Source organism: Larus michahellis, chromosome 1 (assembly GCF_964199755.1).
Source record: "Larus michahellis chromosome 1, bLarMic1.1, whole genome shotgun sequence".
Taxonomy (NCBI): Eukaryota; Metazoa; Chordata; class Aves; order Charadriiformes; family Laridae; genus Larus; species Larus michahellis.
The window spans coordinates 199,778,482-199,799,775 of NC_133896.1; the positions used below are offsets into that span (position 1 = coordinate 199,778,482).

Below are 21,294 nucleotides of genomic sequence, written 5' to 3' on the forward strand. Positions count from 1 at the left end.
AAAGCATACTCTCATCACTTTCCCTACCTGAAAGCCTGTCTTAAACTGATGTAGAATCAATAGCAGCACTTATCCTAAAGGGGTGTTTGAAGGCCAGAGTGTGGAAAGCTCTTAGGACACCATATTATCACCGCCAGCCAGACCAGCAAGAATTCACAGGGATTTGTCCTGTGGAACATCTCCAGCCCCAATCCTGACCAACGGCGAGGTGAATTCTCTGACGCAAAGCCACATCCATCCAGCACCGCTGCTGCATCCCGGCTGGTATCGTGGGTCTTATCCTTCCAAAAAGGATTATTAGGGAGAATACAACCAGTGTCCAGCAAAATAAGGAACACAACAACATCTGTTTATTTAAACCAAAGAGACTCCTACATTCTCCAAAGATACTACTTTTTCATTGATTCCACTTAAATCATAGGAAATTTTCTGAAAGGTTGGGACTTCTAGTGCTGTGGTTCCTGCAGGGAAACAGAGAAACTATCCACAGCTCCTCAGTGGAAATGTAAAAGCATCCCACTTTGTTGGATACGCTGACCCAAGCAGCCACCGGCGGGCTCAACGCCTGCTTAACTACCTTCCCATTCCTCAGAAGAGTAATTCCCAGCTCGTGCATCAAAATGCAGCCAAAGCAGATTTCCACTTCGGTCTCCCCATCTCCTAGCTAACATCATCTTTCCAAGAGAGACAGGCCAGCACAGCAAGACGAGCTATAGATAAGCCTATAGGTGGCACCCTTGGCCTGACACAACACTGAAGGACCATGAAGGCTAGTCCTCCTCTCCCTTAGAGCAGAGAGGCCCATGTCAGTTAAGAAACCCGTTAAAATCACTAATTTCACAAAGCATTTTCAATGAACATTTTCGATTTTATTGTCAACACACTTAAAAACGGAAACCTATGTTCAAAACAATCATTTCTGAGAATACTGAAATACAAAATATTTCACACAGTTTGTTATTGTAACACAAACAGAACCGAGACGTAGAATGTGCCGATGTGTGTTATGTGTGCTCCAAGTCACAAGTTTAAGAACTGTACCACCACAGAATTGTCACACAGGCTTGGAAAGTGAGCACTTGACTGTTTTTAAGTATCACCTTTGCATTTCTAGTATCACACATTTACTTGGAAACTTCTTAGCAGTGGACAGAGAACATGATGATTTTGTCTTCAAGGTTTGTTTTGAAAGCACCATGACAACAGACTGTTCAAACTACTTCCGTACAGAGGGAAGTCTAAACAGAGACAATTATTGCAGTTATGGCTTTTTAGGGGTAATGTTTACTATTATCTATGACAGGTTTGTGAATATACAATAACAAGCAAAATCAGTATTTCCGGGTAGTTCCTCCTGGAAAGCAAAACCAGTGTTGCCCATTTTAAATTTGTTCCTTTTATACTAAAGAAAGCAAACTCTTATATTCTATACAAAATGTATGTGCTTGGCCAGGCACTGACCAGCATCCCCTTCTTCTAGACTCTGCAAAACTAAACTAACCCAAACACACAAAACTTCCTTAGTGGTTAGCAGCAAAGAAGTTCTGCCAACTTTACACAATAAATAGATTTCTGCTTAATTTAAATTTATTTCCAAAAGAGTGACTTGACTAAATGAGTTGTATCGGACAGTGACACACATATCACGCTCCATCACCAAGACCCTAAGCTTAGTCAGAGAGGGAGAGAGGAATGGAGCAAAGGGAGAGGAATGTCTGTTCTAAAACGACTGAAAGATTTATGCTGCACTTTGCTTTTCTCTTAAAGGTCCCAAAGAAAAGTCTTCTAAAGCTACCTCAAGGTTACTTCTCACACAAGCGACTCGGTTCAAAATTCAATTCCGAACAGCATCTTTTCCTGAAAAACTGAGACATCCCTGCAGTCCGACACTTGATGACATTCCTGCCTTGTAACACCACATCTTTGCCACTCTCCTCCCCTCATCGTTTGCTTGATCGCTTTTCATGCTTATCCTTTGTGTGCTGGTTCCTGTTTCGGTGTCTCGGAGGAGAGTAGCTGACTCTCCTCCTGGACTGAAAGCTGGGTGTATATGGGTGAATTCTGCGTTTCTTTGGTTTTTCTTCTTTCCTGCTTTTGTTTGGCTCAGGCTCCTTACCGTCTTCTTTTTGCTCACGTTCTTGGTCTTGTTCTTTTTGAGACGGTAATGTGTTTTTGATGGTATTAATAAGAAATCTTTTATTTGTACCAGCAAGAGGACATTTCAACCTGTAAAGACATTGGAAAGTGATCAAAAGACAAGATAAAAACATCCTGAGACAAGTCTGAGATTTTACCTTCAATACTTTTAAGACAGGTTTGTGCTTTTGGCTTTCCTTGCATGCCACCTAGTGTAAACTCTCAGTACAGAAAGATATGCTCAAGGTTGTCTTCATTCTCCTTTTATCTTACTCTTTATAGGATGAAAATTATTTTACTTCAATACAGTGAAAATCCACATGATTTTCACAAGGTAGCGTGTGCAGGGGGAAGCAGAGGATGCCAATATATTTTAAGGTTGACAGCACTTAACTTAGGTATTCAGGAATCAAGTATTTAGTTAAATTGGAATGGTTTACAAGATCACAAGCTACTAAAGTCAGTGTTATTTAATGAACCAGGATATTTTGAAAGTAAAAGATACACTTGCATGAACCCAAACAGTTGCAGTAATAAAACAGACACGAGGCATATGGATTTTAATTTATATTTGGCAACCATCAAACAAAGTATTTTATTTGTTTTTCTTAAAAGAAAGGATACTTATCCAACTCTCTTCCATTGCTTCTGACTTCCTCCTCTTGCAGCTTAACATTTTTGCACATAATTTATCAGATAGTTTTAGTAAACCAGTACTCTACATTTTACTTATCTTGTTGGTATCAGTTGTACGCTACTTATTCCCGATTTATCATCTCTTAAAGAATGGTATGAGAAAAAAAACAAGTTCGAATATATTTCTGCAATTTATCCTGACAACATTTTTGAGTCCGCGTGCTAACGGAGAAGTTACGGGATTACTCTGAAAAAGCAGAGCTGCTGGAGATCACAGTGCCAATTACTGACTCAATTATGGAGTCAAAGAATCCTAACACCACGACGTTAAGATCATCTATTCTACCTGAATATTTTGTGTGAGTGTAGAAACTACTCTGACCATTTAAAAACCTTTGACACCTCTGAATAATCAGAGGTATCAGAACAAGAAAACTGTAACGAAGATTGTGTCTGATTACTTCACACACTCCATGGCTTTTAACTGGACATAGCATTTACTGTGGTGTTTGCTTCAGGTCTGCCTACTAAGCATTACTGATAATTGTTCTTGTCCTCAATTCTCAAAGAACTTATCAGAATCATTTTAGAATTATAAATTAAACAGCCACATTGTTTATTTCCACTGGGCATTTCTTGACACATTTCTACAGCACCGCTAGTTTTAGAGTTTTCTAAACTTTCTGCATATAAATCTACACTGTTTTGTTCAAACCTTGGTTCAAAAAAAAAAATTAAAAAAAAGAGGTTTAGATCTATAGCTGTTTCGTAAACTAGGGAGACAGTATTTATCCATTAACTTTATTACTGAATAAAAATACATGGGTAATATATGTCAGTAGAATAGGGTTTCTACTTCAAGCTACATCAGCTCTGAACATGGTGAACACACCATGGCACAGGTTACACTCAAGATGTAACACAAACCAGCCAACATTTAAGTCCTCTGTATGTCTTACGCCAGCATTAAACTGTTGCACCTCAACATTTCCTGCCAAGGAGGGCAGCTTTCTCTAGGCTGCATCCAGGCAAAAACTATTTCACATTTTTCTCCTTCCTCTTGCTTTTTTGCAAGAGCTAATGCATTGATTAAGCACTAATACATATAGCACCAGAATGAGACAATCCGCCCTACATAAATTCACCTTGATGAAGTATTTCTTTCTTTTTGGCACTATGAGTGCTGCCTGAGCTATACTAAGAAAGAAAACTGATGAAAAATGCAGGGCTTCAGCGTCAGCTAAGAGATACCATTAGTCGACCATCATACAGTGATAAAAGCGAGCCACCGGGCTTTCACGGAGCAGTAGTAAGTTAAAGCCCTGAAAAGAAACCTCAGTCCTTAGTTTTAGTGACCTCAGACTTCAAAAAAAGCAAATTCTGCCTTAAAGTCTTAAAGGAAATGAGAGGTATGGCACATGCTACATTACACATGCGCACACACAAGCCGTAATATTTACGTACATCCATGGTATATATGGAACTGAACTGTGAAGATGAATCGTGAACTGTATTAATCCACTGATAAAGATCCTTGAGAGCATTCCTAATGGTGAGAAAACTATAGAATACTTCTACAGCTGACCTCCCTGAAGACAAGCCTTTGGCTTGCTGTAGGTCTGATCCCACAATGCTCAATTCAACGACAGCTTTCCCCTCAATGGAAGTTCTGAAGGGCTGGGAGGGAAGCTCAGACTGTGCAAGGTGGAACACAATACTGGTTTGTTGGTGCTTTTTCAAAAAGAAAACCAAAACATGTTAAAAGAACATTAAAGTTCCGAACTGTAGCATGCCTGCAGGCATGACCAAAGCAAGCACACAACATGCAATTCTGGAGCAGTCTTGTCTACAAAACAGACTCCAGTTCCATAGCAATGCATTCACTCAGTGTAAGTGTTCACTTTTTTGCTTTGCATGCTCCAATAAGCTAAACCAAGCTATTCTTAGCTGTAGAACCTCATCGCCCTCCACAGATAAGTCCCGCCCACCCCAAAATCTCTCCACTATGCAAGGATAAAGTGTCAACCCTGCATTTCGAGCAAGAAAAACAGATTAAATCAGTTATTGCAAACATAGGTCAAATCTTAACTCTACTTTTGACATTTAAAGGCAACTTCTGTGCAATAACACAGAATTTCTAGCCAATACCTGTCATCAAGTAGCAGCGCAGTTCAGTACAGAAGTGTACCATACAAGCTCTTAACAGTAAAACAAGCTGACACCACTTAAGACACAAGGGTACAGTGCCATGTGCCACAGTCTTTTCTTCGCTGCGTAACTGGACACATCATACAGGCTTGGCACAGCCAGCCTCAGCATACAGCGCAAATCCGATCTTTCCAGGAAACAGAGTTCATTATGCATGAACTTACAAGTTCATTCCTACCACTTCCAAACTGGCATGGAAAATACAGTACTTAACAGAAGAGTGACTGAAGAAGGAAAAAAAAAAAAAAAAAAAGAAAAAGGCAGCTAGAGGTTGTTTTGCCAAACCAACTAATCCAGGCTCCTGTCCTTGCACAGGAGATCTCACAAAAGAGGATTCCTGGGATGACACCGCAAACTTTTATGTATGGTCTTGGCAGCTGGCAGGACTTTGGATGGGAACCTGTGCTCTGATGACAAGATTTTAACACATTTCCTCTGCAACTTCTGTCTGTACCCTGTTTCTTCTCCTCATCACACTCAAATGAAAGCGATATAGTGGGATCACATTGCAGTGCTTCTGCACAGTCATGCAAACCCATTCAAAGACAAGATGTGATACATTTCGCAGTTCCAGGGCACTCAAACTCTTTGTCCTCATCTTCATTATTTTGTATTCTGCAGTACTTCTGACTAAGAGATTTGATATTGAGCAGAAAGTTATATATAGGAATGAAAGCAATTTTAGGATTGCTTTACAATAGGGCTAAAAATAATTTAATGCTTCCAACATTTATCTGCTTTTTGCAATTTCATCTGCTCTTACAATGCAGAGCTGAACAAACCATCTCAAAATATCTTGTTTTCCATATCTTATTTTAGGTAAGCTTCTAAAATAAACCAAGAAGATTACACTCAGTTCAGCGTCAGCTCACTTGCTACCAGCATCTTTGAAGGCCAGATCTATACACTGCAGAAAAAAGAAACAGCCTCCAGAACTTGTCCACACAGTGGCTTTTGTGGCATTTTAACTGCCTTTCTCAATTAAAGCAGAACAACCTCTTAAAAAAGGACCTAACTCCACTCCTATAAGAAGCTTACAAACTATGTACATAGGACCAACAAAAACACTTAAGCAAGGCTGAGCTTTTAGCTTGATCTTACCTAGACACACAATGGAAATCCCAATACCTTACAGCTTTATTCCATCTGATGAATCCAATAGTTTCAAATGTTCTTACACTATTTGTCCACAACTTCCCACCCTGAAGCTATGTGGCCCTTCAAGCGTTAACTTTACGACAGCTGCTCTGATGTCTTTTCTCATCTCAGAAGTTCCAACATCACAGCAGCATCACTGAGATTTAGCCACAGATTTTGCTCTCTTTTGCTCAATGTTTCTGGGATTAAGACGCCTTCAGAAGAGGATCCTCCATTACTCTTCTCTCACACATTTTCTTACTTGTGATTGGCTCCACTAATGCTTGAACCAGACACATCAGCACCAGAATCTACATCATGTGGTATCATAAGGATGTAGTTAACCCACAACAAGAATCACTATGGCCAGAGTATTTACAAAAGGAGCACTGCAGTAACGAGAAATACTGCAGTGTTGAGAGCAAGAATCCTGAGGACATCCAAGGAACAAGTCAATAACTGAGAATAAAAAATGCGAGATCTACAAATACAAATATTCAGTATTTTATGAATTAATTTGCCATGGACCTAGGTACTGCCAATCTAAGCAGTCCTGAGGGCATGGAGGCCAATGAACTTAAGACTCTTTACCAAGTAAGAGCTCATGCAGCCCATTGGCAATACTGACAGTTGCTCCATATCCAAAGTGTCTTGGGTAATTTTCCTTCCTGCATACACTGCCAACTGCCGTATTTGGGACAAGCCTTTCTTCTACTAGTATCTAATCCCTACAAGTTGCAGCACCTACCCATGTCATCCACAGCAAACTCGTAAGACAGCGTAACACTGGCAAAACATTCCCAAGCTGGACAAAATACTAACACCACTGTCCCCTATTCCAAGGCTGAGTCTTCATATCAGAGACTGGGGGGCTAAAGGATGACTGCTTGGCACCTGCCAGCTATGCTAGCTTGGATGTTTGCAACTTAGGCTCAAATAGCCACTGACTATCCATCTCAGACAGCAAAAAGTTAGGTAGGGGGTACTTGCGGAACTTCTTCAAGCAGGGCACTTGAGTTACGGAGAACTAAGCACTCCGGACAGTAATGGACCAGTGGCTTGGAAACTGAAAGCAATCCCAAAACCCTGTGCAGGGGCTTACTGGCTAAGGTTTTGCTGCCATCAACACACACCAGGAGACACTACTCCTTTGTAATGGTATGCACGATATGGTTCCCTGGGAATACCACCTCCCCACACACCTCCCTTTAACCATTTCCTGTCAAATGCTATGGACTCCAGAAATGTATTTCCCAGTATCCATCTGGAATCAATGAAGTATGAGCAGTAGCAGTCTCTGCTTCTCCTTACCCAAGGACAGGTGGCAGAACAAATCTTTTCTTCATAGGCCGAGTTGCTTCAACTATCCAGTGCCAATGCAGGACTGATGGCCTTACACTAGATGTCTCCAGGGTTTGTGCATCTCTTCTCCAGGACTCCTCTGACAAAGGGCTGAGGAAATCCCAGAAGTCCTCATGAAACACACCTGTAAGTATTTTGAGTTTGGCAAGGAAGGAAGGTTTTGCATTTTACCTGTTAAGACTCTGCTTTTAGACAAGTTGGTGATGACCTTGTCTCTTTGCTTCTACCATTTACACTCTCCTGGATTTGGTCTACCAATACACATTTTCATGAGCTAACTTCTCTGCTCATTTAATTTGGTAACCACAAAGCTCAGAGCAGCAGTTACCTTCGTCTCAGTAGTTTACAGTTGCAAGGTTACTCGTCAGTCCTAGGTCTAATAAGTCCTTCAGGATTTACTCCATTTTGCTGGAGTGTGATACTCAACTGAGCATAGTTAAGTTTCCTTCCAAATATCTTACTGGTGATCTCGTCTCCCAGATCTATACGCAATACCCAGTTGTTGGGACAGTTCAGAAGGACCAAACCAGCACAATGGGGTATGAAAAATATTAAAGGGATGGCAGCAGCAGCTGTTTTGTCTCTTGTGTTTGCACAACTAGACACTAAAGACTTATTGGCAGTCTACCTACAGGGGGCTTTATAGTTTCTTTACGGCCACACACACCAGCTGTACGCTAGCCTATGCCAAACTCTATGGCAGCAGATTTGTGATAAACTGGATTACTACCAGTCTCTTCAAGGACAAATTCAGAGAAGGAAGAGAATACCCAAAGATGGGATAGTACCTTGAGGACGTACTGCTGCTTTCTTGTACTTTTCTTCCTCCATTTCTGAGGTACTGGGTATTGGCCACTGATGGAGATAGGGCACTGCAGAGATGGATCCTTTGTGTGACCCAGTATAGCTACTCTCATGTTTCTCTGCAGTTGAAAGGATCCTTATTTCAACAGTCTCAATTCAGGATATCACCACGCCAATCCCTATGACGACAACAGTCTTCCTCTGTCTGAAGCCTTCTTGACAATCCTCTCCTCCTACACCTTTAACACAACCCTGGCCCAGCCAGACACTATTTCACTCTGTTGCAATCTGCAGCTGTTCTGAAGAACAGGTCACCCTTGGATATCCCCTCCAGGATCTTGGGCATCAGGCTTTGGCAAACTGCATGTTACCCCGAGCTGATCATCATGGCCAGCTGAGCAGGACCACTGCTATTTTACAGACAAGGAATAAGAATAGCCAGAGCCAGCAGTAGAAGCCCATACATGCTCCTGGCAGGTATTCCAGACTGCACAGAAGGCAGCAAAGTTGCACAGGGACACTTGGTTATCTCCCAACAGAAATCTTTAGTTTACACACCTGGAATTAACTTGCAAATTCACGGTAACTGGATGCATGCAACACTTCACAGCGCTAATTATCTGTGCTGGTTTACTTGGCCATTTGGCAAGGCTGACAGGGTAAAGGCATGCTGTATCAGTATAGCTATAACCACTCTACAGGATTAAACCAATTAAACGATTTTAACATAAAGGGTATAAACTGCATCCCTAGCAGAAATACTGAGTAAAATATATAAAACACTCCCCAAACTTGTTTAAAAAATATAAAATGTTAACTTTTTTAAGCAAGACACTATTTTAATCTCTTCAGAGCTACCAAAACAAGCATGGACAAGAAATCAGCTGAGAACATCATTAACCGCGCAGGCTTATCTTTTTACTACTGTTGGTGGAGGAAGCCAAACTTTATCTACAAATGAGTTTAACCCAGTCAACTGGTGCACTACTTGTGTGAACATCCCTAGATCCAATAGCTTCTTATCAGTCATACACATTATTTTAAGATTAACAACCATTCTCAGCATGTTATTACTTCTTTAATTACAATTACACGCATTACAGCCCATGATAATCTAGCTGTAAAAACTGAGATACTGCATTGAAGAATTAATACTGTATTTCACTTAATATTTAAATACTGTGATTCTTTTCCCTTGCTATACACTTTCACTTGCTATACAAATTAGCCCCTGGTGTTTAGGGGTTTTTTTTTAGTATTAAAAAATACCTCCTTCCAAAATTGGATTATACTTTGAGTTCATTTTTGGCTGTAATTTACACATGGATGCTCTACTAGAGGATCATTTAATATTTTTATTGTTTTAAGGGCTTAGGTTTCTTTGTCAGGCTATGAATTCTTTTAACTTAAACAGAATCTAACCCAGTAACATCTGGCCAGTATGTAAGTACACGCACACTGAAGCTATCCAGTATTTTAAAGATTCACGAGGTTCCAATCCAAACTTTGCAATTCCATCTGTTATAAGGAAACACTATTACAGAAGCTACTGCCAGTTTTCCAGTTGCTTTGACTTCAACACATTCGGTCAAGCAATCTCATGCAGGGAGAATTTACTTCAACTTCTTTCTTATCTTGACTCAAAATTTTGCCGAGACAAATTAATACCTGGATGAAGACAAATTATTTAAACGTGAAGCAAATTAAAAGGCAGAGACTTCTGTCACACATTACATGTAAAATTTATTTTGGCATCTGTCATAGCATTCATTTCCTCTTGGCACAACTTACCAACCCATAGCTCCCATTGTTTCAGCTCTGGTTCTCCCACGTTTTGCCTCTTTAAGTAACTCTTCCACAGCCTTCCTAAACATGAGGAAAAGAAAAAAGTTACCCCTTGCAGAACACAAGAACTTGCCACTTTATGCACTTATGTAAAGAAAGTAGGGAGCTTCTTCACTGTAATGAATTAAACAATAAAGAGACTACCAAAATCACCTTGACTTTTTTGTTAAGATAATTCAGATTCCTATGGACCAACATTAAAAGAAACTTTTTGACATATTAAAGGAATTAACTGTTGCAAATACAACAATTGCAATACTAATTGAAGAGTAGAAATAAAGCATGCAAAACTGGTATACTACACTGAAATGTCCCTTGGAAACGTTCTTCCCTGCTGTCACTTCAGTTAGATTGTTCCTAAAGTCTTTCAACCACAGCAGACTTATTTTGAGCACAGTTAAACAACACCAGTAAAATAGCAAGTCAGATGACAGTGAAAACTGCAACCATCAGTTATCAAACTGCACTAGCTTTGTGTAACAGTGGAAAAAAGAGCTCATCTTTGTGACTATAATCCACAACCGTCCAAAATTATCAACGTTTACCTTATCAGCATCTTCTAGCACAAACTGGCCAGACTAACACTAAAGCAATTAAGTAACTATGCTCATGTAAAAAGTCATTTGAGAGTGTAAATTACGCAAACTATAGATAACTCCTGCAATGTCAATCTTTCAGTTATCTTTAAAAATTACTTTCAATCTCAAATAAAATTTAAGTAACCACACTACACTACATGGTTGAAGTTAATAGGAAAACCGGTGAACGGATGATGTGAGCCATTTATTATATACATTGAATGCATAAACCAACAATTTGGTTAGTTAAGTGTAAGCAACTATAGATGTCAACCAAAACCAACTGCAAGACAGAAAAGGAAAGCTGTGGACCTGGCTGTAATACCCAGTATATGAAGCTAAGCATTAACATCACTGACATGGGTAAGACTGAAGGCTTGAGAAACTGAAGGCAGGAGGTAATAAAGAGGGTATTTATTGTTTAGGTCTCACAGCTATGATGTGCCAGAATGGCTGCTGGCATTTGGACTATGTCAGCAACACAACCGGCATCTTGATAGCACAAATGTGTTTGTAGACTGTGCAAAAAAGGTAACTGCCAACAACTTCAACTCAAACTTCAAGGAAGCCACGTCCCATCATGTTGTTATGGTATTATCAGCATAGCAGGATTTTGCTGCTTTGCCACAGATTAAAAAAAAGCCTGAGTATCAATTTTGTTGACAAGCCAAAGTTGAGACTAGAGAAGTCAAGAGTCATCATCTAATAGCAGAAGCAGGTCTGAAGAAAAGCAAACAATTTATATGGCAGGCCCATGTGAAGATCTCACAAGTTAATGCTGGGCTCTAAACATCTAACAGAGCAGTTTATTACCATTTAGGTTATTAAAGTCTAATAGACAACACAAGAGGTCTTAGCTTTAAATGAATAAACTTCATGTGCGTAAGAGGGAATGAAAATAAGCAGTACAGGATTTCCTTCAGCAGCTAATGAGAAAACCTTATTCAGTTACACAGCAGCCTAAATCTGTCAGTCTAGATCTAACCTTCTTCCGTTTGTTATGGTCTTAACATAAGCCTTTACCAGCTCCCTGCACATTTGTGATCGTGGATTCATTCATTCATTAGGATAGGCTGGTGACATTTTATAAACACAGACACACTTTTTCTTCTGTCTGTATTGCTTTTGGACACGCTTTGGTTTCCCTGACAACAGAAGACAAACTGGCACTAAATAAGCACAAGTGTAATGTACGCCAAGGTGTACCTACTCTTTCTACAGTTATTCTGCAATTCTGCTTGAATATAGTTTTCATATTTTATACTTACAAACAGCTATCATGGAACTACTTCCTCACTTTACAGTCATTTTCAGCAAGCAATACTTTAGCTAAAGATTCCTAAACGAGCCTCCAGAATCGGTCACAGTTCTCAAACAACATATAAACAATCCCTTATCAACCTTTTTTAAAAAATAAATATATATATATCGGTCCCTTCTCCCAAGTAACAGGCGATAGGACAAGAGGAAACGGCCTCAAGTTGTGCTAGGGCAGGTTTAGATTGGGTATCAGGAGAAACTTCTTCACCGAAAGGGTTGTCAAGCATTGGAACAGGCTGCCCGGGGAAGCAGTTGAGGCACCATCCCTGGAGATTTTTAAAAGATGGGTAGACATAGCCCTTAGAGATATGGTTTAGTGATAGTTTTTGTCAGAGTTGGGTTGATGGTTGGACTAGATGATCTGAAACGTCCCTTCCAGCCTAGGCAATTCTATGATTCTATCCCTTTGTTCCCAGGGGAAACCACTCCATCCAGCAAAAGCTGAGGCCTGTGCCAGACAGGCATGCAAATACTCACAGGTCATAACTTTTTCCTTTGAGAGTTTGTATTTGAAAGGCTTTGCAAAGGAAAGCATCCAAAACTTCCACGGAAACAATAGTAGAGAAATGGACCAAAAATTGTAGTATTGCTTCTCCATGCACTAATCTATTAATGGCACATTGGTTTCAGGTTCTTCACAGAAGTCTCTCTCTCTCTCATATATAGTTATTAGTATGATCTCAGTAGCAGCTGGGCTTGGGGTACTTCAAATCCTTTTTTAAGCATACATCTGATGGAGAGGACATGTTGCATATCCACCCATAGCATGGGCATTCGTGGAAAATGAGTCCAAGTAAGCCGTCACCTGCTGGAGTTGCCTGCACCCAGATGCTAAGTACAGCGTCTGCAGCCTTGCCAGCTGCTGCTGCTGCCTTCCCAGGTGGGAGCAGTGGGATGTATGGGGCAGCTACTGCCAAAGAACAAAAAAATAAGGGTGAGAAACACAGGCTCTGACACTGGAACATGGGAGATGTTGCATACACAGATCTTCAGGAAGTTAGGCCAAAATTTATTTTTTGTCCAGACATAGAATTTGCTATTTGAGCAGCCCGAGCTAGTTTATAGTGATGACAGCAGGAACATGCGGCCTTTATGAAAGCTTGTCCTGAGCCTTCAAACTGCAATGTCAGGGGAAGGGGAGGAAAGAGGAAAAAAAAAAAAAAAAAAAGCATCTGACTTTTACTTACCACAATTAACCAAATTTAGTGATTCTGTTTTGAGAAACCTGACTAGGAAGCAGATTAAAAGCCACTGTATCTGTCATTGTTTTATGATTAGAATCAAAACCTAAGGTACCTGAGCTACAAAGCACTAATAAAATACACACACATACATATCTTAAACAGCTATGATTCAGTTTTAGGGGAAACATCACAACAAATCAATATGGTGACACCAGTTCTATTAACTTAAGTAGGAATTATAAGCCAATAAGTATTTGAGACTTTTTTTTCTCTCTCTGGTTATATCAAAGATCAGACTGACTTGGCACCCATCTTAGCAGCCTTCTAAGTTGACATCTTCCTTTCTTATCAAACATCGTTTCCTAATATTGGTCTTTCAGCATCACCCTTATTCACTGCACCTTTACAAAACCCTTTTGACTTGCACAGACAAATGAAAAAATGCTCAGATCCTCTTTGAAATCATGTGTTTCCACTCACTGAACTTACATCCTCCACACAAGGAAGCCAAAAGCTTAAAAGCTATGCAAACAAGGTTTTTACATTTGTTTTTAGAGGCCTCTTGGGACTCCACATTCCTCACTTTCGTCATTTTTACTGCTTGGTTACAATACAAACAGTCCTGTGGCTGCCAGCTTCATCTTCAAGAGCAGCAGCACGAGCAAAGGGAACACAGCACGCAGTTTTCACATGAGAACCACCCAAATACTGGGGTACTGATACGAGGGAAAATTAAGGACAGGGGCATATTTAAGAACACTGGCATCTTTTATAGAAAGCACCCCTTAAAACTTGCTGTGGCAATCCTTTCTGAGCAATCAAGCTTAGCTGCAGAATTACAGTAACATGAAGATATAACCAGTGTTTTTATCTTCAAGAGTATGGTCCAAGACCTATTTACATTTCTGAAGGATTAGACTCTTCCCTCTGTATTTCAAGGTTACAGGCAAAGCTCCTGCTGCAAAAATCCTAACAACTTGCATCACGAACACACATGCCCAAAGAGGGGACAATGTTAAAGGCTCCGAAGTCAGGCAAAACCAGAGATATCTTCTATTACTTGCTCAGGGAAAGAGCTTCATCATTTTTTCTGAATAGAGACTGAAAAATGAATAATCGGTAATAAAGAGGTATGTCTGATACAGTTACAGGCAATGAAAACACCATATCATTACAGAGACCACCCAACGTTTGTAATCATAGACCACTCTGTTAGGAGCAGACAGGCTGTATCTGACAGCCAAGAGGCCAGGCAGCCACAGCTCCATGCCCAGGTCCAACCAGTAGTAAAGCTGGAAATCTACTCCCAGCAGGCAGATGCACACACCACATATACGCACCACTGGCCACACCGATGACAGACAGACACACAGAGTGCTCACCCCAACAGCTTCATCCTGCTGTTCTCTCTGGCTGCGTGTAGGAGCCCCAGGGCTTCAGCCCAACTCCAGTTGCTGGTACAGACCACCACACACAGCTGGCTGGGACTCCCCGGTTCCCCAGTACCCAACCCCACTGCAGTCTTGCCTGTAGAGACACACAGGCACACATATGTGTCTCACCCATAGAAGCCCCTCACCCTACAGCCTCTCCAGGAGGACTCCCTGCTGCCTCCGACAGCTAGCTCCTCCTGTGGTCTTGCTCTTAGAGATACATGCTCACCTTCCAGCTCCCACCTTATTCACCCACTCACCAGCTGATCCAGTTTGATCTTCACTAGCAGCCACATGCTCTCACGCTTGCTCCGGTACTGCAGCAGAGATAAACAAGTCCCCTGTCCCACCTCAGTGCCTGACACTTGGTTTTACTCACTCCATAAAGTGCCTCTAATGCGTTCCACACCCCTGGGCAGCAACTCCCTTAAGTCCCAAAGGCATTGACTCATCTTGATGGGTGCCATGCCTGGAGGCCAAGGCTGTCTCCTGGGAACCAGCCCTGGGAGGGGCCCAGAGAAGATGTTCATTCCTCAGTCCTTATTGTGGGTTTCCACCTGCTACTGTGTCCCTGTGCTCCTCTGGGCTCCTGGAGATGGACCTCTGATGGGCTGGTGGCTCCCAGCATGGGCCTGGGAGAAGCCAGGGCTGGGCACTATTTGGGCTCCCCCACCCACCATGGGCTCTCTTGAGTCCTCTGTGGGTGTGCCTGGCAGTTTTTGGCACATAATCTAACAAACTCTGCCATCTCCACCCACGCCATCATCTCATTAAAGATCCCAATGAGAACGCTAATGAAAATAAATCTACTGGAATTGCTTCAAAGCACGCAATCGGCTACAGTAGTGCACAGGCCTGGAGAAGGAGGGCAGCGTTCCTATTCAACATCTCCCAGAGTCAGAGAAGTGACTTCTTTATCAAACATATCTTCATAAAAGACCTTCACAGCATCACTAACTGCTTGCAGTCTACACCACTACTATTTAAGCTCAAAGGCCAGGCTGCTTGGCTACTGTGATCCCCAAAATCAGGCTCAAACCTACCTCCTGAGGCACTCTAGGTCCTGACAGCAAGCTGCAAGCTTTGGGAAAAAAATTAGCAGCTTTTAAAATCCATTCTCTCAAAGTAGCTTTATGCTGACTGTAGAACTTATTTTTAACCTCAAAGTAGCTTTATGCTGACTGTAGAACTTATTTTTAACCATGCATGGGACTGGAAACAGAAGTGGACGTTGGTATTCTGATTACATCTGAATAATTAATATCAAGACCTTCGGTCAAGTAAAGGACTAAAGATACTGCTTTCTACAATAAAGGAATGGTAATGAAGGCCAGCTTTACTTATAATTAACTCCTGTGAGCTGATCTGTCCTATCTGCTCACACTAAGAAAACCGATGAAAAGGAATTAAGCCGAAGCCAAAACATAAAGAGCAGGAATGAAAAACAATGTAAAAACATGCCACAAACTTTCCAAAGTTTGTTCAAAGGCTCCACAACAGGCACGTGAATGCTCTTGTTCTTTGTAGATCACATTTTGTACTTACTTAAATATTCTATTTGTCAGTCCTGTGAGTGCTATTCACAGCACATTTCTGTGCTGATATTCTCACCAGCTTGAGTAGTGAGCATACCACTCCGTTTCAGACAGATTTTAGCTTGCAGATCACTTTTTTTGCCATAAATATGAGAAAGAATGGCATAGTGAACCCTGAAACTTTGATTTCAACCATTAAACATAACAGTAAGAACTATCAATTAATTTCTCAAGGGCATAAAGCTTACTCATTAAAAAGTATAATTGGGATGTCTGTGCAGCAAAAATATTAGACGATCGATTCTCCACTCAACTACAGCCATCTTGTTACAGAATTATAGTGTTCCTCGTGATTCAGAGCAGCATCTCCTTAGGAAATACTTAATTCCAAGTAAATGATGCTCCAAACGAGCTTGGTAGGCACTTCTAACAAGGTATGGTAACCAAGCTAAAGTATTTATTGCTGTTGAAAGACAGAAGGGATTATAGAAGAATTTGTGAACACAGTATAACAAAGCTACCTCCTTTATATTCTCAGAGAAGCAACGTATTTTCTGTGCTTCAAGCATACAGAACAACCATGAAGACAATTTAAGAAGGGGATGAGGAAAAAAATTTTTTTTTTTGCATAAGGATGAAAATGGTGATCCCCTGTAATATCCCAAAGGGTATTTAGTTGAAATTAAATAGGAAAAGCAGGTACGCGTGCTTGCAGGGGAAACAAACTAATCAGTTCCTAGTAGATGATGTATAACCTTTTTTTCTTGCCTACTCACTCTTGGATCCTGTTTTCACAATACCATTAATTATATATCAACAGAATTTAGCCTAGAATTTTCTTAGAATCACACCTTATCTCAAGACTCTGGGTCTTCACTGACATATTGGCAAGACCACAGGAAAAAAAACATGAGTTCACACTTCCAACAGAGGTTATCGGATGAGATGGAGCAGAGGAAGTAATTCGGAAGAATGCAGCAAACATTACTATTTCACACACCTCTGGTATTCACAGCTTTTAGAGTTTTAAAATCTAGAGTACGGGACAGTCACATGGTAACTTGCGAGTTAGTATTCAGCTTCGGTAGCAACTATCACTTCCTCTTAAAGCAACGAAAACATACAACACAAGGTCAAACGACAGTCAGACACAGTAAAACTGAAAAATAATAGCAGGTAAATGTGTCAGTAATGATGAAATAAAACAAGCAAGATGAAGAGACCTCTCCTTAGATAATAACAAAAAAAAAATAGGATGACTGACTTGTCTTAACAGATCATTGTTTGGAATGCTGGGACACAGAATTCACTTCAGATCTGAAAAAACCTGCATAAAAATAGTTACACTTCTTTCCCCCCCGCCATGATAAATTAAATAAAACCCACACATACAAAAACCTTAAGCTGTTATTTAAGACTTGTGCATTGCAAGACAAGCCTGAATTCAGAGACAGACTACTGAAAATATTCCAAATAAACCCATTTTTAAACTCAAAAATAGTTACCACTGTGGCTACAGAACAGAAATGCCATTATTTATATGATAAAGCCACATTATAAAAAACATAAAAATTATAAACCCTAACTACCATCACTGTACTACTTACAAGAGAGTACGATCAACACGTCATTGAATATGAAACTAAGGAGTAATGTCTGTAACCCAAAGGATAAAGAAAGGTCTGTATCTTTAAGACTTTACAGGGAAGCATGTTTAGAATAAGAAACACCGAAGTATGACATCTAAATGCATACAGCACGAACTGAATTCAGGGTGCTACTAGCAAAGCACGCCGTTAAGAAAGCTGAGGGTATGAAAAAGTAATTAATGACAGGTGGATCCAGGACAGAGAGTGATAATCATCAAGTATGCTATATTGTAGTTATAATGTGTTCAGAGCTGATTAAACACATATGGAGGTGAACAGCAGCATGGACTGAAGACACCAGACAGCTAAACCCTACTGTGTACCACTGGGTAAGTAACACCAAGCTTCATCCTCATTATCTACCACGCTGCCACGGAAAAGAAATAGCAAATCCCAACTCAGATTGAAGCTATGAGGCTGGATAAAACTTCCAATCTGGTTCCTGGGAAGGAGAGCGCCAGGAGGAGCCTGCGGAGCAGACAGCTATAGTTGGTGAGTGCGCGGCGGTGCCCTGAACTGCCCGGGGGACGCCAAGTCCCCAGCATGGCAATAGCAGCCATAAGACAGACAGCATGGCAGGGTTCAACTCACTATGAATGAAAAAGGTTTAAGTTTGGAACAGCACTAGTAAAAATAACATTCACACATCTATAGAAAGACGCTTTAATTATTAAACTGATGATCCGAGAGCAGAAGTAGCTTATCGAGCATTAAAGGCCTCTTAGAAAGCATTATGCTCTCCAGCCCTTCCACCACCCCGGCACTATCACTTTTGTCCCATTTAAAATACTTGCCAGATATAAGCAGAAACAAGTTATTTTCTATAAGCGCTCTCAAACACAGTTTCTTAGAAGCTGAGGGAGAGAACCATGAGGAGAACAGTTCAGAAAGCCTCTGGCCATCACTTCACTGTAACAGGTTTTTTAAACATCCGTAAGAAAACTGCAGTTACTCACAAATAAGCTGGCAAAAAAACAACAACCCACTAACTATAAATAGATCACCCCAAAAATCTGTGATCTATACACCTAAAGTCTATTTCTAAAGCAAAAGTAAGAAAAGCCTGCTGTGACTGAGTATCCAAATACAGAAATCTGCATTTTAACCCTCAACTTCTGCTTGGGAACACTGTAACTCAGTCCCAACGAAAGGCAAAGCAGAAGCAGAAAGTTTATTTTTTGACAAAACAGCTGTCAAGCATTCTGTATTACTCCATGCAAGGAACAGGACAATCTTAACAATTAGTCAAGTGGCACACCTCCAATGCTGAAAAAGCACATTTGTAAGAAGAGAAGTTTGATCTTTTTGTTTTAAATTTTACCAAGTACACCTAATCACCAAATTATAGCCGACGCTTTTCCATCTTGTTTCTAAATGGTACCAGTACACATCACTAGAAGAGTTGATTTTTTTTTTAATTATTTTTTTAAAGGAATGGATTTTCCTATCACGTAGGCAGATTTTCTGTATTTTCTACCGCAACCCCCTCAGTGAGAGCCCCAAAGTTCTGTCCCGCCCCAGGCCGCGCTCCCCTCGGGGTCACCCTCCCGGCAGCCGGGAGGGCCGCGGGCCGGGCTCAGGGCCCTCCTCTCCACCGGGGACCACCGCCGCCGCCTCCCGCCGAGCCCCACCGCCGGGAGGGCCCGTCCCACGGCCGGAGCCAGCTCCAGGGCGCAGCGCCAGACTCCGGCCGCCCGCGTAGGGCCCCGCACACCCCGGACCAGCGCTGCCCGGGCCTTGCGGGGCGGGAGGCGACGCCGGGCCCTGCTCGGCGGAGAGGCCCCGCCAAGGCCGTGAGCTCCCACGGCCACTCAGCCCCCCCCTCCCCGCCTCTCACCTCTCCAGCTCCGGGTCCTCCTCCATGGCGGCGCTCGCTCTCTCCCCCCGCGCTGCGTCCCGGTTCCTCAGGCGAAGGCCGGCGCCATGCCCCACTCACTGCCTGGCTCGGGGCGGAGCGCAGCACCAGGGCAGGCGCAGAGGACGGCGAGGACCCCGGCGGGGAGGAGCCGGGGCGGTACGAACCGAGCCGCCGCCACACCCCGCCGGGCACCTGCGGCCACCGGTGTCCGCCCCCCCCCCGGGGGGAGAGTGGGGGCGACAGCTGGGCCCCGCATGGCGGCGGGACCCACCGTAAACCTCCGCCCCAGCGGCGGGAGCGCTGCGGGCCCCACGCCGGGGAAAGAGAGCGTGGGGCAGCCACCGCCCGTGGCTGAGGGGGACCGGGCTCGACGCCAGCACCAGGGAGGCGGGAGCGGGGCTCGGCCACCACCCCTCAGCGGCGGGGCCCCCCGGGGTTCGCCCCCAGGCAGGGCCGCGGGGTTCGGGCGGGCGGGGACAGGTCTCCGGGCAGGGCTGGCCCCTCCTCCGCTGCGATCAGGCGAGTGGCGGGGACACCCCGGCCCGGGGCTCCGCCGCGGCCCGCCCCGGCCCCACTCCCATAGGCTGCGGCGCGCCCCGGGGCTGCCGCCGGAGTGGCGGAGCGCGGCTGTCACTTGGGCCGCGCCGCTGCCCGGCGGCGGCGAGAGGGGGGTGAGAAGGGGGGACGGGGGCGGGAGCACCGGCCCGGCCCAGACGCGCTCCGCCAAGTGCTGCCCGGAGTTTGCCTCCCGCCGGGCTCGGCTGAGGGGCGGCGGCGGCGGCTGCTGAGGAGAGCGCGGCGCGGAGCCGAGCCGGTGGCGGTGAGTAACTTCCCCGCCGCGGCGCCGGGGTGGCTTCAGCTTCCCCTCAGCTACCGGCGGGCAGGGCGGGGGTCGGGCCTGGTGCGGACGCCGGGTTGGGCCGCCCTTTGCTGGGGGCAACAAGTAGGGAAGAGGGGCCGGGACCCGCCGTGAGGGGCTGAGGGTCGGTGAGCGGGGTCCCCTTGCCCTCGGCCGGGGGAGACCGGGAGGAACCGGAGATGGCGAGGGCTCCGCCTGTCCCCTCAGCGCGTCCCCACGAAGGTGATCTGCGGGCTCCGGTGCTGGGGGACCTGCCCCGAAGATGGCTGGTTGTTTTGTTTTTTTTTTTTTTTTTTTTTTTTTTTGTGGGGGGTGGGTGTCCCTAAATTACACCTGTCCTACTATGGTGTAGCTTTTATTCAAGGAGCTGCTAGCTGGAAAAAAAAAAAAAAAAAAAAAAAGGAGTGGAATTCCCGCCTGCGGGGGAGGCAGAAGAACAGCTGCAGGAGCGCGGTTTCAGGTTATGTGTTTTATACAGAGGGAACTCGGGGCTGTGTGTATAATAATAATAAAAAAAATAGTACTAAAACTGTCGTTGGCAGCTATTTCAGTGTTCAGTCTCGTCCTCGGTGCTGTGACCCAGGCGCTCCCATTTCCCCCCCCCCCCATTTGCTCTTATCACTGAAAATGTGGTTTAAAAACTTAAAACCTCGTGTCTTTTAAGCTTTATCAAGGCATACTTTATCAGCACTCTTGACAGAATATTAGTACTCGGTCAACTAATTGAGAAAGCAATTGCTGGAGCTGTGC

General features: G+C 43.3%; 2 protein-coding genes across 9 annotated transcripts in view; one reads left to right on the plus strand and one right to left on the minus strand.

Moving 5' to 3' along the window:
• Positions 1-847: 847 nt before the first annotated feature.
• On the minus strand, positions 848-20,202 carry POLR1D (RNA polymerase I and III subunit D). 3 transcript variants are annotated; one of them, XM_074568699.1, is made up of 4 exons: positions 19,665-19,816; positions 10,075-10,145; positions 7,429-7,603; positions 848-2,226 (listed from the first exon to the last, which is right to left on the minus strand). In XM_074568699.1, the coding sequence occupies exons 1-4, from the start codon at positions 19,688-19,690 to the stop codon at positions 1,941-1,943; spliced, it is 558 nt and encodes a 185-aa protein (XP_074424800.1). In that variant the 5' UTR covers positions 19,691-19,816; the 3' UTR covers positions 848-1,940. The 3 variants fall into 3 exon arrangements, with proteins under 3 accessions (XP_074424800.1, XP_074424808.1, XP_074424815.1); XM_074568707.1 differs by lacking the exon at positions 7,429-7,603 and having other exon boundaries at positions 10,075-10,149; positions 19,665-20,202; XM_074568714.1 differs by lacking the exon at positions 7,429-7,603 and having other exon boundaries at positions 19,665-20,065.
• The window catches only part of LNX2 (ligand of numb-protein X 2), a 62,057-nt gene continuing 60,943 nt past the window's right edge, over positions 20,181-21,294 (plus strand). For all 6 annotated transcript variants that reach the window (XM_074568633.1, XM_074568653.1, XM_074568687.1 and 3 more), the window contains exon 1: positions 20,181-20,505. The gene's annotated coding sequence lies outside the window, so the exon portion shown is untranslated. The remainder of the gene's footprint in view (positions 20,506-21,294) is intronic.

Excerpts from the sequence above, each read along its gene's own strand:
- POLR1D (XM_074568699.1), bottom strand. The coding sequence starts at position 19,690 with ATGGAGGAGGACCCGGAGCTGGAGAG. Across the intron at positions 10,146-19,664 it reads GAGGACCCGGAGCTGGAGAG|GCTGTGGAAGAGTTACTTAA; the intron begins GTGAGAGGCGGG and ends ATGTTTAGGAAG. Across the intron at positions 7,604-10,074 it reads ACAATGGGAGCTATGGGTTG|GTGTGTTTCATGAGGACTTC; the intron begins GTAAGTTGTGCC and ends AAATACTTACAG.